The 20,191-nt window shown below is 31.7% G+C and overlaps 1 protein-coding gene across 4 annotated transcripts in view; it reads right to left on the reverse strand.

Moving 5' to 3' along the window:
- The window catches only part of LOC143072898 (mitotic apparatus protein p62-like), a 40,051-nt gene that overhangs the window by 18,088 nt on the left and 1,772 nt on the right, over positions 1 to 20,191 (reverse strand). The window contains exons 2-8 of one of the 4 annotated variants that reach the window (XM_076248048.1): positions 15,039 to 15,136; positions 13,406 to 13,528; positions 12,916 to 13,012; positions 11,328 to 11,479; positions 10,643 to 10,687; positions 10,169 to 10,257; positions 9,304 to 9,325 (exon numbers count right to left, since the gene is read on the reverse strand). In XM_076248048.1, coding sequence (XP_076104163.1) covers positions 9,304 to 9,325; positions 10,169 to 10,257; positions 10,643 to 10,687; positions 11,328 to 11,479; positions 12,916 to 13,012; positions 13,406 to 13,528; positions 15,039 to 15,136 — 626 coding nt within the window. Of the gene's footprint in view, positions 1 to 9,303; positions 9,326 to 10,168; positions 10,258 to 10,642; positions 10,688 to 11,315; positions 11,480 to 12,915; positions 13,013 to 13,405; positions 13,529 to 15,038; positions 15,137 to 20,191 lie in introns of all 4 variants that reach the window. The other 3 variants (XM_076248047.1, XM_076248050.1, XM_076248049.1) reach the window with 3 other exon arrangements.

Below are 20,191 nucleotides of genomic sequence, written 5' to 3' on the forward strand. Positions count from 1 at the left end.
CAAACCAATACCGATTCGCTACTGATACAACCTGAGGACCAAGCTTGTAAATTCCAAACTCAAACTGAAATCTGTAAACCAAATAATGAAATACCAACAATGAAACCTAGTAGTAGTAAAGTCATGACTGTGTTGGGTAGTACTCAGTGATGTCGTTAGAAGCCGGCAGCCGGCGATTTTCGCCGGTTATTGTCGTTTTCCCGCCGGCTATTTTTGCATGAGTAAAAAAAAATAATAAGATAAAAAAGATAATCAGGTTAATATTAACAAATAATTGTTCAATGCATCAGCTTCCACGATTAAAGTCGCGATAAACAAGGATGTAAATCAGTGTTTACCTTTGACTAAATATAGTTCATGTAAATGCAGTCCGCTGATTGGTCGTCTATTTAAAGTCGGTAAGTATTGTATGTTTGCAAGGATAGAAAGAGAGACGGAGAGATGGACATTATGACCCTGTTTGGTTTTGGCTTCAAGAGAAGGAATAGGCCAAAGATGACAATAGCATGTTATGAAAATATATCAGTCAAATAAAAGAAAGTATAATATATATAATGTTGTCAAGAATCTGGAAAACAGCACCTTTTGTAGTTCACATTTCAAAGCCCACGACCACGTGCCGTGGTGTCCAGAGAATGAAGGTCAATAACGAAAGTAGAATATTGTCGACCACAAATAATTTTTAAAAATATCTTTAGTTCAAAAGTATTTTAGTTTACTGCTTACTGAACAGTTAACAAATAAGAAAAAATAAAACGACATAGCTTGACAACATGTTTGAAATACGTGTACAAGTCTTATGAGAAAAATTGGGGTCGCATCCCACATGTTCCCACCCAAATTTTGCGAAAAGTTCGTTCGCACCCCACACGTTCGCACCCAATTTTACCAATTTTTTGGAGGTGTATTGGTATAAATATATATGCCATTGTTTCTAAATAATTCGAGATACTGACGTTTTTTTGTGTCATGACAAGTTTATAAAAAAAAGTCCTTGTTTTTAAGTCAGATTATGTTATTCTGACAACAACTATTTCATTTGTGTGTTGAATAATTCTTAATCGTGTTTTGGTTAGTGTATTGAAATAATTTGTTTTTCACTGTTTCTAGTCAATTAAGTGCGAATCTGACAACATGTTGAACAACTGGTATGCATGGTAAGTGTATTGCTATAATTAAAGCAATTTAAAACAACAATCATGATTTATAAACAACAGTCAACAATAACACCAAGTTAGGCTGTTTATATATACCAATTAGCAATAATCATACATAATCAACATTTAATAATTAATCATCAGATTGATAAAAAAAAAATCTATTCAATAAATTCTCAAATTGTATTCAAAAAGAATACAATTATTTGTTATATTCATATCAATAATTTCTAACAATTTAACTTAAATTTTATTAAAAATTGGGCGCGAACATGTAGGGTGCGAACGGACGTGGGGGGGCGAAAATGTGAGGTGCGAACATGTAGGGTGCGAAACTATATTGGGCGCGAACGGACCTGATACCGTCACTAAGTACGTACGCAAATAAATCGATCAAGATATTTAATAAATTCGATTATTATTGAAATAAAATTATAATATTTCACCTATTATTTCACAGGCACTTGACTGTGTATTATTTACATATATTCAAGAACAGACTTCCCAGAAAAAAATCTAATATAGATTAGCCTTGCCAGGACTATATTATGGCAAGCCGTTCTCGTCAAAACTATGTTTAAACCCTTTTTTTCGAAAAAAATACACACTGAGATTTAAAAACCTAAAATAACACACTGAGAAATCGAAATTACACACTGAGATTTAAAAAAATAAAAAACACACACTGAGAATTCAAAATTACACACTGAGATTTTAAAAAGACACACTGAGATGAAATAAATTGAAAAACACACACTGAGAATTGTTAATTACACACTGAGATTTCAAAAATACACAGAGATTAATATGCAAATTACTAATGAATATTCATGAGATGAATAATTCAACAGATTAATATCTTGATCTCCAGAACTCTTGTCATTATAATGAAATGCGATTCCTTCAACCAACATTCGTAATAAATTTCAAGACTTAACATCGCTCATATTCATAAGTTTGTTGCCTATAATTCAGATCATTACTACCAGTGTATCGGGATGATTTTTTTTTTACTTAAAACCGTTGGTCCCTTTTCAAAAGTGTTCCAACTGTTTCCCTGGTTTCGCTAGTTAATCTTTTATATTTTTGTTACGTTTATATGCTATAATAGACACTTGGGTAAACATTTCACTGCATTCTTTTGCAGATTGTTCCAATGTTTTCTTATGATTTTAATAAAGTGTTTCACCATTTGGTTATATTTTGTAATAAGAGTAAGTGGGTATTTTTCTTGTTCTTGTATTTCTAAAGTTTTTTTTATTAATAATTTGGGACCAAATCGAAGGACTAACGAGTTCTGTCCCTTTGTTGTTTTAAGCTTGTAATAGATTCAGATTAAGTATGCTAATTAGATATGTGCGCATAAAACGTGCGCACAAATCTCAGTGTGTAATTTTAAATTCTTAGTGTGTAATTTTAAATTCTCAGTGTGTAATTTCAAATTCTCAGTGTGTGTTTTCAGTTTATTTATTCTCATTGTGTCTTTTTGTAATCGCAGTGTGTAATTTTCAATTCTCAGTGTGTAATTTTCAATTCTCAGTGTGCATTTTTCATTTTTGTAATCTCAGTGCGTCTTTATGAAATATCAGTGTGTAATTTTTAATTCTCAGTGTGTAATTTTCAATTCTCAGTGTGTAATTTTCAATTCTCACTGTGCGTTTTGAAGTTTTAAAATCTCAGTGTGCTTTGTTGTAATTCTCAGTGTGTAAATTTTTCGAAAAATGGTTTAAACATAGTTTTGACGAGAACGGCTTGCCATACTATATACGGATTCTCATTTAAAAAAAAAATCAAATGTGATTGAAGTCAACAACAAAAATAAGACAAAATTAACATTTTCCCAAGCATCTAAATCACTCCCAGGTATGCTCAGAATGCAGGAATTGTAGTCTAAATTTTCAAATCTTTTTGGGGAGAGTATACGATTTTATAAAATATAGCACCTCTGTAACAGTTTTATCTTTGAAATCGAAGCTCCAGCTGACTACTAGTCAGTGAATATTGTTTTTAATTTTGTAAAAACAAAACCAACACTTTTTTAATATAAAATTAAAACATAATGTTCTCAATGTCAGAATTACAATTTTCATTTAAAACTAAATTATTCAATGCAAGTGATAATTCAAACCAGAGACAATATGTTTCTATTCAAACTAAGATTTTTGGATTCTTTCAGTTCAAAAATATTTACTAGCAGTCTACAGGAAAATGCACAAAAATGTATATTGGTCCATCAAGATGATCAATGATGTGATCACATGTACAGAAAATTTACCCATCATGTTGCTAATTTTAGTTAATCATTTACATTATCTTCAGTAAAAAATGATGTTTTCAGAGGTCTGAATAAGGGTCTAGGACACCCCCAGAATGCAGGATTTTGCACCATTTTAAAAAAAAATCCTGGGGCCCTTGAGTGGTCCCCAGACCCCCGGCCGTAGTAGCGACGAGCAGCAAGCTCGTCGCTGCGAACGGCTTTGCCGTCCGCATGTACTTGCCGCCTATTTTAGAAATTCAGCCTGCTTCTTCAAAACTTAGTGACATCACTGGTACTGACAGTAAAACTGCTCTTAATGATAAATTAAAAGTATATGATGTATCTAATAGAAGACTTTTTGATGCAAGGAGGTATGAAATGACATATAAATGGTTATACTATAATGAATCCTTAGAGGGATACGTCTGCAAATATTGTGAGTTATTTCCGTTTGGTAGTACTGACTTTAGTAGTAAGGGGGTAATTTTAGGGGATCATCGGACATCCTACAAGACAATTACAAAAACATGAGATGAGCAATAAACACCAGCAGTCATCTGAGAAATCGTTTTTTTGAGACATTTAAAAACAAAAAGGACAGAAAAATAAAATTATAAATGACAATGAAGCATGTATTGCAGTTTTTCTTTATTTTCACAAAAAAAAAAAAAAAAAATCTAATAAATTATAGTATGATACATACTAAAACTGACTTCTGGTTTATTTGTAGTTTTCCCAATTTCTATATAAATCGTGTAAAAAAAATCCCAAAAGTGGCCAGGGACCTTTTTCCCAAAATACCCAGATAAACCCCTGTGTTACAATTCAAATATTATAACATCGACCTCCAACAGTGCTTATTTGTTTTTCAAGGAGGTACCATACAAACCCCTGGAACCCACTGGCTATGGATGTGCAAAATATATTGAAGTAAAAACATTCGAATTAAATAAACCAACAGCCTGATTTATGATGAAAGACGGCATACTTTAGTAAAAAAATTGTTCTATCTCACCTATACTTCAAAATCAGAATTTATCATGGTACCTCTTGCTTCTATAAGTATTATTAATTGTATGATAACAATGGTTGCCAATGAAGCTTTCTTCTTCGGTATTTCAAGTGTTATTGTATTTTGAGATTGGTTGCAAAAGAAGCTTTCAAGTTTCTTCTCTGTTGTTTCATAATGGGAATTTCAATTTATACACACCTGTATTTGCTGAATAATTTTAACATTTATTTAAACTTTTTAACCACCAACTAAAAGTGCAAAAAATCTGCTGGTAAATGGAGAAATTGAACGGTTTCACAAAACTATTACTTAGTACATCCTTCAATTAAATTAAAGTACATATTTGAATGGGAGAAGGTGCATCAGAAATTAAGCCAAATGGAGGGATTTTTGTTTACCTTCACAATTTTAAAAGACTCAAATAAGACCAAGAAGAGCCACAAGACAGTCTGTTCTGTGTCATTTGGTCTCTCGTGGAATGTTGTCTCATTGACAATCATACCAAATCTTATTTTAATATTTTGCAACTTTTTTAAATCGGATTACTGCACGATATTATGACTGAACGGTACATCTGAGTTTAATAAAAATTAAACTTTCTCTGTCCTAAAAATATCTATAAGAATAACAACTCCTTATGTGTTCTTCACCTTTATGAACTTGTATACAATTCAGACCAAATGTGATTCAATATAACCATGAAGACTTGTTTATTCTGCCTACTGGTCTAGTCAAAGGTGAAACAACAAACATTTATACACCACTCAAACTCTCTTCCTTCACAAATATAAACACAATAGTTAAACACTCAATAACTATAATGTTTTTACAACTACAGACCAATAACACTTTTATAACCCATTGACAAATAATGATCAAAGACCTGCCATTTATATCTTTAGTCTTTACAACTTGTATTATCTGGATCAACATGTACAATTTTCAAAATGAAAGTCAGTAGGATACAAATTTTTACTTGTGTATCAGTGCAAGCCTATTTAAGAACAAAAGGTTAGATAATAGCTTACATGCTGAAATGACCATCTATCTTTACTGACCAAGCTTCAATTTTTTTTTTAAATCTTATAGGTCAAGACCTTAGTACCTTTATTACATAAAGCTAACATTATCAAAAATCCATGAAAATGAGGTCAATGTGCAGCTGAACCATGTACACTTTGCAATTGTATTTTCCAAGAAACTTTATATAAAAAAAAAAAAAAAAAAAAAAAAATGCATACAAGGTCAGGGTCAAACGAACTCCCCCAGACTGATATATATGTACAATAAGTTGACCTGGTACTAGTAATATTTGGGCAGTATCCTGTGAATCCTGAATGTAGATGAATAAAATAACTGAAGGTCAAGGACCACAAGGCATCTGAAAAAACGTGAAGATAATCCAGATTTTCTTCTTAGAATGAAGCTAAATCATGTCCACTGGATTAGCAAACAGATCTCTCTACTCCTATTTGAAAGCAGTTACACATTTTAATCTTTGCAAAATGGTGATGTGAAAGGAATTGTGGGTAAACTAAGAGGGTATGAATGCTCTTTACCGTCTGACAGACATAAAACAGTCATTTTCAGCTACAGTTAATAGCGTCAAATTGGTTAGAATTTTAGTCATTTATAAAAATATCTATCACCTGAATTGTCCAAGGTCTCAAATAATTATTGTTACTGTTAATTTTGGAAAAAAATTCAAGGGTTTTGTCAAAATCAGTTGATCTTTTTATTGCCTTAAAAGAAGAGAAAATTAGATCATCATACACCAAATATTACCATTCAAGTCATTTGGCAAGAATTTTACCTTTATTCCTCATGAAAGTGTCCCCATTACAATCTTCATTTAAAGATACATGTTAAAAATGATTCCAATACATGATTTTCTTAAAACAAAAAATATGAGATATGGGACTATAACTCTGCATGAAATCATCAGACCAAAATAAAAATTTGAACTTGATCTGTAACTTGTCATGATGAAACAATATACCAAATATGAATTCAATATCTTAAGCACAAAGAAAAAAAAAGTGTAGAGAACACTATTTTCTAGAATGACAGATGGAGAGACAGACAACACAAGACAGACCAAATTCAAAACTAATGTCCCCTTTGACTGTTGGTAGAGTTCTAAAAAAGTCTTAGTAATGTAACTTGTGAAAAAATATCAAATTGAAATTACTACTTTTTGGTCAACACTAGTGTTGGATAATCGGTTGAAATTACCAACCGATTATCTATTACAATCGGATGACAGCAACCAACCGACTATGGGTTATAATCGCTTCATAATACCTTGCCCTTTTGTTTTAAATGAAATCATGCATTTAGTCTCATTGTACATGTCTAATGTGTATAATCCATATCATTGCAGAGTTTATATATTCATATTTATGATCTTTTATTTCCCTTTCATATTCTGGCGTACTAAATTATGATCCTGGTACCTTTGATAATTATTTATTTAGCAGTTGAAACAATGATTAATAAGAATCACGATTCATATTAAAGATATTTTATCTCATAATTACAACATTAATTACCAACAGTGACACTAACATTTCTAAATTTCAATGGTGTAACTCACAATAAAATTTCAATAACATAGCTGTATAAACATTTGAATGCTTCTAATTAGGAAAAGATATATTAAGTTTTTAACTTTAAGAAATTTAAAATTAACAGAAAAAAATAAAACAATGCATTTGCATTATAATATATACAGTAAACAAAGGGGATTAAGCCAAAGTCTGTTAATTCGTGTAGAATGCATTTTTTTCATTTTTGTGATCATTATTTTCTGTCAATTGTGCGTCTGAACTTATAATTGCAAGAATGCGGAATTATTACATAGTTGAACCGTATCCGATTCGTGATTCTTATATTTATTAATGGCGGACAAATTTCGGAAAATTTACAAAAATAAACGATGTTTGGCAAGCAATTTGGAAAGGAATATGACGTCTTTTATGCTACAAATGGATAAAACATTAATAAAAGGCAATTTGCAATACGTTCTAATGAAGCAAATAAATTATTTTGTCTAAAATCAGAATGATTTGTACGCTCTCAAGTAACAAGTAAATACCGTAACAAGTACCGGTATTGAAGGAAAGTATTTCATACAAAGTTATTAATCTTAAATAACATTCCTTCAATCTGCAAATATGTATAGTCAATGCTTTTGTCAAGTTTATAAAGAAGGAAATTGGTTATTGGTAATTAAAGGATGTTTGACATTGTTATTGTCATCGACTTGTATTTTTGTTATTATTTGTTTGACTGCGCATATAAAATGCAAACCGTAAACGAACCGGAAGTTGACAAGCTAAAAGTCCGGAAACTTTAACGACAATCGATTGAACAAAATCCCAATCGATTATCGACATCGCCAGGCCCAACCAACTGATTTCCGACTTATTCCGATCATCGGAACAACACTAGTCAACACCTAATGGTAAGCAAACCTACTAAATATGAGAGCTTTCTATAAAATGGACTCAAAATGGGTTTTTATCTACCAGGTGTCATTGTGACAATCAACCAAAAATATACCATTACAAGAGGCTGTCACAACGACAGCAAACCGGATTTATTAACATTTATTTGTGTCCTGGCAATATCACAAGAACCATTACTGATGAATGGTGAAAGTGAAAATCGTCAATATCAAATTTGACCTCCATTTTGTCATCAGTATCAACATATTAAAATTTGAAAAGCTTAGATTGAAAGGTTCATGAGTAAATGCAACAACGTGAATGGAAACGCCATTTTACGACCTTTCAAGAACCATAACTCCTGAACGGTATAAGTCAAAATCGTCATTATTGAACTTGACCTCTATTTTGTCATCAGTAACATCATATTAAAATTTCAAAAGCTTTGGTTGAATGGTTCATGAGAAAATGCACGGACACGACTGGAAACACCATTTTTCAATCTTTCAAGAATTATAACTCCTGAACGGTAAAAGTCAAAATCGTCATTATTGAACTTGACCTCCATTTTGTCATCAGTAACAGCATATTAAAATTTCGGAAGCTTTGATAGAACAGTTCATGCATAAATGCACGGACACGACTGGAAACTCCATTTTTCAATCTTTCAAGAACCACAACTCCTGAACGGTAAAAGTCAAAATCGTCATTATTAAACTTGACCTCCATGCTGTCATCAGTAACAACATATTAAAATTTGGGAAGCTTTGGTAGAACAGTTCATGCGTAAATGCACAAACACGACTGGAAACTCCATTTTTCAATCTTTCAAGAACCATAACTCCTGAACGGTAAAAGTCAAAATCGCCATTATTGAACTTGACCTTCGTATAGTTGTCAGTAATAACATATTAAAATTTTAAAAGCTTTGGTTGAACGGTTCATGAGTTAATGCACGGACAACATTTGATTGCCGCCCACCCGGCCGCCCGCTGTACATCCCCAAATCAATAACCGACATTTTTGTCACAAAAATCCAGTTAAAAATTATCAAATCAAATTTAACTACCAATGTAGCATAGTCAAGTTAATATTACAAAAAAAAGTATTAAATTTGTCCAAAAGTCCCAACATTGATATGTTTCCGATAAATGGATGGATGTATTTTAAACCATCAACATATCCCCCGTGAGTTGATAACAAAAGGTAATGGGAGGGAGGGATGTATTACAATTTTGACACAAATGACCACAAGGTAGGTGTCCGTACAATATTTAGCTTTGAATAATCTGTAGTCACTGAATTAAACTTTTAGAATATCAACACAAACACAAAAAGATTTTTAACACAAGACAAACACAAACAAGGTTCCCTACTTGGGACAAGAATATGGATATGTGGTGGGGATAATTTAGTAGATATACTCACTTTTTTCCCTTTCTTTTTATCACTGAAATAGAATATTGAATTACATTAAAAAGTTGTGCAAAGAAAGATAACTGCATAAACATCTGAAACCTAGGAATAAAATAATTGTTCATGGAATATTTTCAAGCAAGCATGTTTATACATTGATTCAAAATGTTAGTCATAATATCAGTTAATCTAATACTGTTATACCTGTTGATTTCTTAAGTGCATGTTCCGACTTCAGAGAAACGTCTCGCCAGTATATAATTTTGATATAAATTTGCAAATGTTGAAATTCAAACAGCAATCCTCTACCGTGTAAATTATGCAAAATATCATAGCCAATAAACCATAAAGTAAACTTGCAAATTAATTTCCATGGATATAAGATAAGTCAATACTGATAAAACTGCATACCAAATTTCATGACTTGTCATTAGTGGTTCCCTAAAACTGACCTATTCCCAAACTTATATGATAACATGGCTATGAAATTGTTATTAATTCAATACACCCTGACTGAGATGGAAGGCAAATTAATCTTCATGGCAGTAAGTCAGATGTGGTGCAAATGCTTATTCAAGACATTGCTTTAAACTTGAACATAGATGGTAGATGCACAGACCAGAAGACATATTGATCCTATATTGTTATTAACAGAGCATGAAAAATATTGTTATTCTATAAAGTAACACTTTCAGATGTTCGTTAGATTTAATACCAGAACAGATGAAATATTTTTGACATTGAAAAACCCACACATGTAATTATCCACTGAGACGTTGCATATTTTTCACATCATGTGGCAACATCATGCACTATTTCAATGATAGATTATCCTGCCATCAAAACTATCTCAGGTTAAATGTTCAGTGATATTTACCTTTTTTCTGGACTACTCATTTCTTCTTCATCTTCCTCATCGTCCATACTTTCATCTTCATCTTCATCCATATCTTCTTCATCCTCGTCCTGTTATAGAAATGGTCAACTAATCATAACAATGTGATAGACAAAAGCAAAATGTAGGGTAAGGGCCATTTTCTGTCAAACTAAACTAAAATACTGTATGAAACTGCAATGCTTAGAATCATCATTAGTAAGTGTGGAATCTTTCTTACTTTTATTCTCAATTTCTAGACTTTATATATAAAACCGTTTCAACATTATATGCCTTGACCAAGGGCAACAGAGGATACTAGATATCAGGCTAGACACATACCCACATGATAAGATGCTTTAATTTTGATACACTATAACAACAGAATTTACTTTTTAAAAATGACCCCTCCCCCCCCCCCCCCTCTAGTCTTATTTGCCACTTTAAAACCTACAAAAAGTTGCAAAATGGGATTACCTCATCTTCTGAATCATCTTGGCTCACTTCCATCTTCCCTTTTTTCTAGAACAAAAAAAAATTAACCCATTAAATAAAATTTTGGAGTGAAGATGGAAGTGAAAACAAGATATGCCTCAATCAACCAACAATTGAGGCTAAATTAAAAATATTTAATCAATACGACAGATCGAAAAAATATCTTTTCCTTCATATCCCCATCCTTTACGTCTTCTTTCTGTTGATTGATTCAGTACCCAATATAAATTTTCAAAACCAAAAGTAAAAGTTTAGTCAGATAAGTCAACGTCCATTGGTCATCAGACAAGAATTGGATTAAGAATCTGAAAATCAAATTTGTCTTTTGTTATTTTCAGGTGAAATGAGGTAGGATGCTGGCAACTTTAGTTTCCATAAATTTGACTTTTTTTATTAAAAAAATTTTGGAGCTGTCATTTTCATAAATTTTGGTCTTAAGACTTCAGATATGTGTCAATTTTTTTTCTCAAGTTGCAAGCAATATAAATTAATGGATATTAGTAAAGTTACCTACCATGCATACAAATTACAATGCATTTTTTTTCTAGCTAATCTGTCAAGTGTTTGCTTCATTTTTAAGAACTCAACTACTTTTGGGAAAAAACATGCATGTGTCTGAAATACTTTCTGAAACTTTTGTCTTCATCATGGATACCTTTTTTAATACCTTGTTTTTGCCAGATTTTTGTGATGATGCTTTTCTCTTTTTTGTGACTTCGACTTTCTTTGGAGATTCTTCTTCCTCTTCCTCGTCTTCCTCCACTTCTGAACATTCTAATTCTGATTCGTCTTGTGAAACATTTCTATCATCTGGATATTCTAGAAAATAAGAAATATTGGATTAAAGAATTCCTCAAAAGAACTTTTTTTCCAGAATTCACCAAAAAATATAGTAAGCCAGTTTTAGTGGGAATGTGAATCAGAAAATTATCAGCAAACTTCATTCTTAATTAAATTTGAGCTTTTAATATCAATACACAGCTGCGCCACCAGCGTATGTTACGCCCTTCATCTTGTGTGTGAAGTATTATGCAATAATCATATAGTTTCTGAGATATGGTGCTACATTTGAACCCCTCCCTCTTTTTTTTTTACAAAAAAACTCGAACTCTAAAATAATTTTTTTAATCATTACTAAAAAAGTATACAGATCTTTAGATTAATATAATTTTAAAAGGAGTGTGGAAATTTTTAAGCAATTATCATTAAAGGTTGTTAAGATACTTTTTGAATCATCACCAAAAAGTAAACAGATCTTTAAATTAATATAACTAAAGAGTGTGTAAAGTTTTGTGCAATAATCATAAAATCGTTTTTGAGATGCAGTGCAACATGTGACCCCCCCCCCCCCCCCCTCCTCCTTTTTTTATTTTTACAAAAAACTCAATAACTCAAAAATGAATTTTGAATCATCACTATAAAGTATATAGCTCTTTTAAAGATCTTAAGGTTAATATAACTAAGAAGTGTGCAAAGCTTTAAGCAACAATCATTCATCAATTTTTAAAATACAGTGCGACATGTGTAAAAACACCCCCCTGTTTTATTTATAAAGTCCTGTAACTCAAAAAGTTACAAATCTTATTTTCAGATTCAAAGATCGTGTGCATCCCCAAAGCCCAAGGGGTTTTAAAGTTAGAGGGGAAACTATTTTTGTACATACGCAGAGGGATGGCCAAATGAAAGTCAAACTAACTTTTGATGAACACTTTCAATGAATGATTTTCTTCCTTTTACCTAACACACCTTCCAGTATTTAATTTTTGCAATTCTAAAAAAGACAGCATAAAAATAATGGTAAACAAGTTTAAATGCAATTTTTAGTTTTGCAAAAAAAAAAAGCATATTAGGCTGCCAAGTTTTGAAATTCATTGTAATAATGTCCACATACTACTGGATAGGCAATATGCTACTATTTGAGACCAAAAAAAACAAAACGTGTGTTTTCGCCAACCCTACCTACCCCCAATTTTTAGTGCCTACCCTTGCATCTTTTATGCCATTTTGAAACATGCACTGTTAATGTCAGACTTATTCCCTATTAGTAACCAGTTAAAAAATGTCTAAAATAAAATGATATTCCCTACCTACCTACCCGTGTTTTTTTTTGGCACATTAGCGGAAACACATTTTTTGCTTTGGCCTTGTGTTATTTTAAAATAAATCAAGGCATTACACTGCTGATCTATCCTGGATATGGGCTGTTATGAAATTATTCTTTATGACTGAAAAACACTACATCATTGATAACTCACCTACTAACTGTTGAGCTGATAAACAAACTGGTCCACTACCCTCCACAAGTCGAAACACTACAGCAACTTCATGACCAAAACTCACATCTAAACTAGTCTACAAAACACAAACATTATCATGGTTAATAAAGGCATGCACTTAAAGGAAAACAGAAAAGGTGTTGTTTTGAATATAAAATTTCACAACCATTCTGAAAGTATTGAATGGCAATACATAGTGCTAAAACAAATAAGAATAGAGAGAAGTAGATAGTTTTACCTTAGAACATAACATATTTTCAGAACCAACAAATTAGTTTACTTGAACCTTGGAAAAAGTGATGAAACTTTAATAGCTGAGAAAATCAAAAATATTCATCTTATGGACTTTTTTCACGACTGCTCTTCAACATAGAGAACCATCACTATGAAGGAAAATAATCCACTTTAAAATAAAGCTCCTGTTTCTAAATACTTCAGTTTCTTCTTAATAATATATTGTAGTACTTGCCATATCATTTTTCCCCAGCGTTAATGATAATAGTGGTTGTTTCAATTCTTTTTGGTCAAAATTCTTTGTTTCTATTTGTACAAGATTTCTTTCATCTTTTACTGCAGATGCTCCTAAAACTGCCTAAAAAGGTAACATATATCATTATACACTAAGGCTAATATAAATAGACAGCTGCTCCATAAGCACACGATAGTGGGTCTCATTGGGGTCTAAGCGTGACGCGGGATTGCCGATTTTTTGTAAGCGTGACACGTGAAAGTCAAATTATTGTGTCGTGAAAACGGGAAATGAGGTCTAGCGGGACCCGGGAAATGACAAAAATATGAGAATTGCTTACGTACATAGTGTAAGCGGGATACGGGAATCTGACAAAACAGTAAGCGGGATCCAGGATCGGAACCCCCCAATGAGACCCCCCATGATATGCTTGTGGCATTTTTTAGAAAAAAGTTCAATTACTTCTCAAAGTCATATCAGAAAACTGTAAAAAAAAAACTAAAGAGTTTATCTTAATTGATATAAACTAGTCACCAAATGTTTAATGAAACTGCTCAAAGCACTTTAAAGGTTATGTATGAAACTGGATAATCACCCCTTTCTATGAATAACATCCCATAACTCAGAAGTGTAAAATCTAAATTTTATAAAAATTGAAAGGGAGCTTACATCAATAGATAGACAATTCTAAAAAGTTGCATAAGGACTGCTGAAAGCACTTTTCAGTTATTGTCTGAAAACTGAAAAATCACCCCTTTTTTTTAAAGAATAAAAATCCACAACTTGGAAATGTAAAATCTAAAGTTTATAAAATTCAAAAGGGAGCTCATGTATGAAACCTCAGACCCTTACTTATTGCTAGCTAGATTTTGCAAAATAATCAAAATAATATGTCCTAATAACAAACAAAAACTTTTTTTTGAGTGTCAATTATTTCTTTAACTGCAGATCCCCTAATTTGTATTGGCTTCAACAATGAGCAAAACCATGTTGTAAAATGTTAAAAGCCTGCAGCACATAGTTATCAATATGAAAAATTCAAATCCAAAACAGGCAATTCATTTTAGCTTCTACTAGAGTATCCACTAAAAAGTCATTTAAAAGGGCTACAGCTAATATAAGAGGTCAATTGATGATTTCTGCCATGTTGACATGTATGGATCTTTTTGTTATGAATTCAGAGGAAACTACAAAATAGGTTGTTTTGATTTTTTGGTAAATTCCATGGAGTCAATCAAGTTTTGCTCCAACTGCTTAAGTTCCAGATATAAGCTAAAAGCTGAATTTTACTACTATGCACTATTTTTTCAACAGAGGTCATAAAATAGAGAATGGAAATGTTTGTTGATGGAACATATCCTCAGATACAAGTTTTGATCTTAATTGCTCAAGAATATTTAGGCAAGTTTGGCAATCTTTTGACCCAGAAGTTTCATATGGGGGATATTTTCTGAAGTTTACAATTATGGATGTGCTAAAAGTGATGGCAAAAGCTGACTTGTCCTCTCAAGACAGGTGTGTTAAAAAAGTAATACATAAAAAAAATAGTTGACGGTCAGTTTAACCCATGCATATTTAGTTCTTGAACATTACTAATAGTTGGTTTTTTTCATCCATAATGATATAATAGTACCTGCTTAAGAAATAAGGTGTGAACTAAATAATCTGTATCTTCTTCCTCTTCTTCAAATGTCCATGTAAATGTGGGATTTTCTTTGTCTAATGTAATTCCTGAAATACACAAAAAAAAATTAAAATTGATTTATTGAAGCCATGTTTACACATTGAAGAACATGTAAATAAAGGGCTGCGCTTTAGCGCATGATACGCCCGTTGCTCTTTTAACTTGTCTTTTATGCTTTAAATGAATTTATATGATCAACTAGAAATTTATATGTAACACTCAGAAACGTGTCCTTCCCCACAAACGTGTCCGATTCCCCCAAACATGTCTAGTTGAAAACTGCGCCAAAGCGTGTCATTTGTATAAACGCCCAAACATGTCCATTTCTCAACTAACCCCTAAACGTGTCCAATCTCCAAAACGTGTCCATATCAAGCGTTATTTGGTTATTGCTATTTCATTAACGTATACTAATTTTACCATTTCATTAAAAATATACATAAGCACGTTAGTACTTTTTCAAAACGGAAGAATTAAACTGGCTTAAAGTGGGGGCGTCATTTCAGCTATTTCGTTTGTAAATTGTAAGCAAACATGCTGAGTTAAACAGTACAGTTAACGGGTCAAAGTGTCCCTTTCTCTGCGCGTTAAAACTTTAATGTTCTCTCTAATTATGCATGAAATACTGACAAATGGATAATTCGCAATCAAGAGTCTAAAGTTAATTTATTCAGTAGAACTGAAAAAAAACCATTAAAACTTGTATGTTTTCTCTAATTTGCATGAAATACTTGCAACTGGACAATATGCAACCAGCAGTCTAGAGTTTATCTTAACAAAAGAACAGTAAAAACATTAAAACATGTATTTTAAAATGTAAAAAAAAACAAAAAAAAAACAGGTAGCCTATGTTCTCTCTAAATAGAACTGCAAAAACATTAAAACTTGTATGTTCTCTCTAAATATGCATGACATACTTGCAACTGGACAATACGCGATCATCAGTTTAAAGTTTAGTTTAATGTTAATGTGTACAGTACAACTGTAAAAACATTAAAACTTGCAAAACTATTGCGCGCTCTAAATATGCATAAAGTACTTGCAACTGGACAATACGTAATCAGCATTCTAAAGTTTATTTATACACTACAAAATAAATTTGCATTTAAAACCGGCGTTGATCACATAACAGTAATATTCATAAAAAAAGAATCTATAAAACTTATGCATGAAATATTTGGCACTGGACGTTATGTTTCGTATCGTGTGTCTTTAGTGATGGTGGAAACCTAAAATTTATTAAAAACCCGGATAACAAGTTTATAATTTGATGGGCTTTTGAAATACACACAAACTATTGACGAAAGTAAAAAAAATACTGTTAAAACCCCGCCATGCAATATTCGGATAAATATAAAAGGCAACATCGGAGTTTATAAGTACAAACTAATTATCAAAGTTAACGATTAATTCAACTTCAGAACTATGTGTATGTTCGCTCTAAACGAATATGAAATACTTGCAACTGGACAATAAACAACTGCAGTTAAAGTTACTTAATAATAAAAGATTAATTTTGCAATTATTATAATCATTAAAAACCTACATCGAACTAACTTAATCTGATAAATGACATCTTCATCACGTGTGTCTCCCATCATAGAATTGCCGTAAACGTTATCAGCGATTTTATTTAAGAGATACATGTAAAAGCGCTAAAAGACGTGTAACGTTTTGGCGTTAAATATTGGACACGATTTGGCGAATAACAATTATCGGACACGTTTGGGGGTTATGAAATCGGACACGTTTGGGAAATATTGTAAATTTCGGACATGTTTAGGGAGAAAAGACACGTTTGGGAGAATCGGACACGTTTGGGGGGAAGGACACGTTTGGGAGTGTTACATATATACAAATCAAAAGGGATGTTACATTAATATATTCACCAAAGTTTCATAAAATCCCCCTTTTTTAAGTATAAAAATTCATTACTCAAGAAAATGTAAAATCTAAAATTTATAAAAATGGAAAGGTTGCTTATGTCAATAGATATAAACAATTTATCAAAGTTGCATAAAATTGTGAAAGTCTTAGTTATTGTCCAAAAATTGGAAAATCCCCCCTTTTTTAAGCATAAAAATTCATAACACTGAAATGTAAAACTGAAATTTATAAAAATTGAAAGGGAGCTTACATCAATAGATATAAACAATTCACCAAAGTTTCATGGACATTGGTGAAAGCCTTTTTGAGTTATTGTCCGAAGTGTTGAAAATCCCCCTTTTTTATCAATAAAGCCCCATAAATCCAAAACTTAAAATCTGAAATTTATAAAAATTGAAAGGGAGCTTACATCAATAGATATAAACAATTCACCAAAGTTTCATGGACATTGGTGAAAGCCTTTTTAAGTTATTGTCCGAAGTGTTGAAAATCCCTCTTTTTTTTATGAATAAAGCCCCATAAATCCAAAACTTAAAATCTGAAATTTATAAAAATTGAAAGGGAGCTTACATCAATAGATATAAACAATTCACCAAAGTTTCATGGACATTGGTGAAAGCCTTTTTGAGTTATTGTCTGAAGTGTTGAAAATCCCCCTTTTTTTATCAATAAAGCCCCATAAATCCAAAACTTAAAATCTGAAATTTATAAAAATTGAAAGGGAGCTTACATCAATAGATATAAACAATTCACCAAAGTTTCATGGACATTGGTGAAAGCCTTTTTAAGTTATTGTCCGAAGTGTTGAAAATCCCTCTTTTTTTTATGAATAAAGCCCCATAAATCCAAAACTTAAAATCTGAAATTTATAAAAATTGAAAGGGAGCTTACATCAATAGATATAAACAATTCACCAAAGTTTCATGGACATTGGTGAAAGCCTTTTTGAGTTATTGTCCGAAGTGTTGAAAATCCCCCTTTTTTTATCAATAAAGCCCCATAAATCCAAAACTTAAAATCTGAAATTTATAAAAATTGAAAGGGAGCTTACATCAATAGATATAAACAATTCACCAAAGTTTCATGGACATTGGTGAAAGCTTTTTTGAGTTATTGTCCGAAGTGTTGAAAATCTTTTTTTTAATGAATAAAGCCCCATAAATCCAAAACTTAAAATCTGAAATTTATAAAAATTGAAAGGGAGCTTACATCAATAGATATAAACAATTCACAAAAGTTTCATGGACATTGGTGAAAGCCTTTTTGAGTTATTGTCCGAAGTGTTGAAAATCCTCCTTTTTTTATGAATAAAGCCTCATAAATCCAAAACTTAAAATCTGAAATTAAAAAAAAAAACGAAAGGGAGCTTACGTCAATAGATATAAACAATTCACTTAAGTTTCATTGAAATTGGTGAAAGTGTTTTTGAGTTATTGTCCGAAGTGTGGACGACGGACAGACGGACGGACAACGGTATACCATAATACGTCCCGTCTAAAAGATGACGGGCGTATAAAAACTAATGTGTTGAGACGACACAAATGGCCCAGTCTCAAAAAGTTGAAAAACTGCAATTTCAACAACACAGGTGGACACAAACATGATGGTAGTCTCACATCTAAAAAATGAAATATTATCCTGTACAGTGTTTCATTAAAATGTTTGCGGACAACATGATGGTAGTCTCACATCTAAAAAATGAAATAGTATCCTGTACAGTATTCCATTAAAATGTTTGCGGACAATATTTTTAACATTTTTTTTTAGAGAAAATATTTGATGGTGATTATATTTTATGTTTAATACATATATGTACATTTGTACACTTTTGTTGTAATGCTAAACATATGACAAGATAAAAGAAAAGAACCAGACGCTTTCACTTATATAATTGAAAATTCTGTATATCAAGGGGATTATTGCATGCAGTACTATATACTACTAATTTGGTGCTTGATAGAGGATTATTGCATGCAGTGCTAGTAATGATTTCCTTCAAACAAGTTTGTAAATTTAGATATTGGTTAAAACAAATATAAATATGGACCAAAGGTTTTTTTGGAATTTAAAGGTTGTTTAGGCCGAGAAAAAAAAGATCGATGTTTCGGGTAACCCGACCGACCCTGTTTTTTTAGCCCCGACCCTAACTTTTTTATTGGATCTTCAAAAAAAAAAAAAAAAAATTGTATCAACCGACCCCGTTTTTGACACAGGCTTCTGATAGATGACATAATATTTTTTCTCTCTTGCTTCTACTTGCATAGAAAGCCAGTAAAACATTTTATTAATGTCAAAAGGTATTCCAAATAGGTTAAAATCCAAGAAATTTGCACAGCAGGTGCTTCAAAAACATTGCAAATGGCACACTTCCGGTTTTTGAAACTAATTACGGATCCGGACTTGGAAAAACCATGATAATATTCCGGATTTCATTTACGATGTCAAAAAAAAAAAAAAAAAAAAAAAAAGAATTCCGACCTACCGACCCTATTTTTCAAAATGATGTTACCGGAAACACATCTTTTTTTTTTAGGCCTTAGTACTTTTTGTAAACAATAAATGCTAGGACATCATAGAAAAAAAGTGAGTAATGTACATTTTAAAATTATTTAACAATAAAATGCTTCGCAGAGTGCAGGTTGATAAGACTGCAGAGGTCGACCTCTGAACAATTCGGCCAGTATGGACACAACACTCAAGCTTGATACAGCTCTGAATTTGATTGTGATTAAATATTTGAAACAGCATATGTTTCTGACACATGATGAATGTGGTATAATGACCTTAAAAAAAATGAAATTTACCTATTATGGTCCAATATTCAAAATCTAAATACATGGATTCAGCATATCAATTAAAGAACCATGGTAATTCGATTTTTGATGAAATCAAACAGTTTTTTTTTTTACTCTTTTGACCTCAATGTGGACCAATTTAATAATGGGGCCCAAAAATCTAAATACATGGTTAGATTTAGCATATCAAAGAACCCCATATATTCAATTTTTGTTGAATTCAACCAAAACAAAGTTTAATTTTGGACACAATTTGGACAAACTTGAAAACTGGGCCCATAATAAAACAATCTAAATACATGTTTAATTCAGCATATCAATGAATCCCAAGAATTCAATTTTTATTAAAATCAAACCAAGTTTAATTTTGGACCCTTTGGACCTTAATGTAGACCTATTTGAAAACGAGACCCAAAATTA

Source organism: Mytilus galloprovincialis, chromosome 4, assembly GCF_965363235.1.
Source record: "Mytilus galloprovincialis chromosome 4, xbMytGall1.hap1.1, whole genome shotgun sequence".
Taxonomy (NCBI): domain Eukaryota; kingdom Metazoa; phylum Mollusca; class Bivalvia; order Mytilida; family Mytilidae; genus Mytilus; species Mytilus galloprovincialis.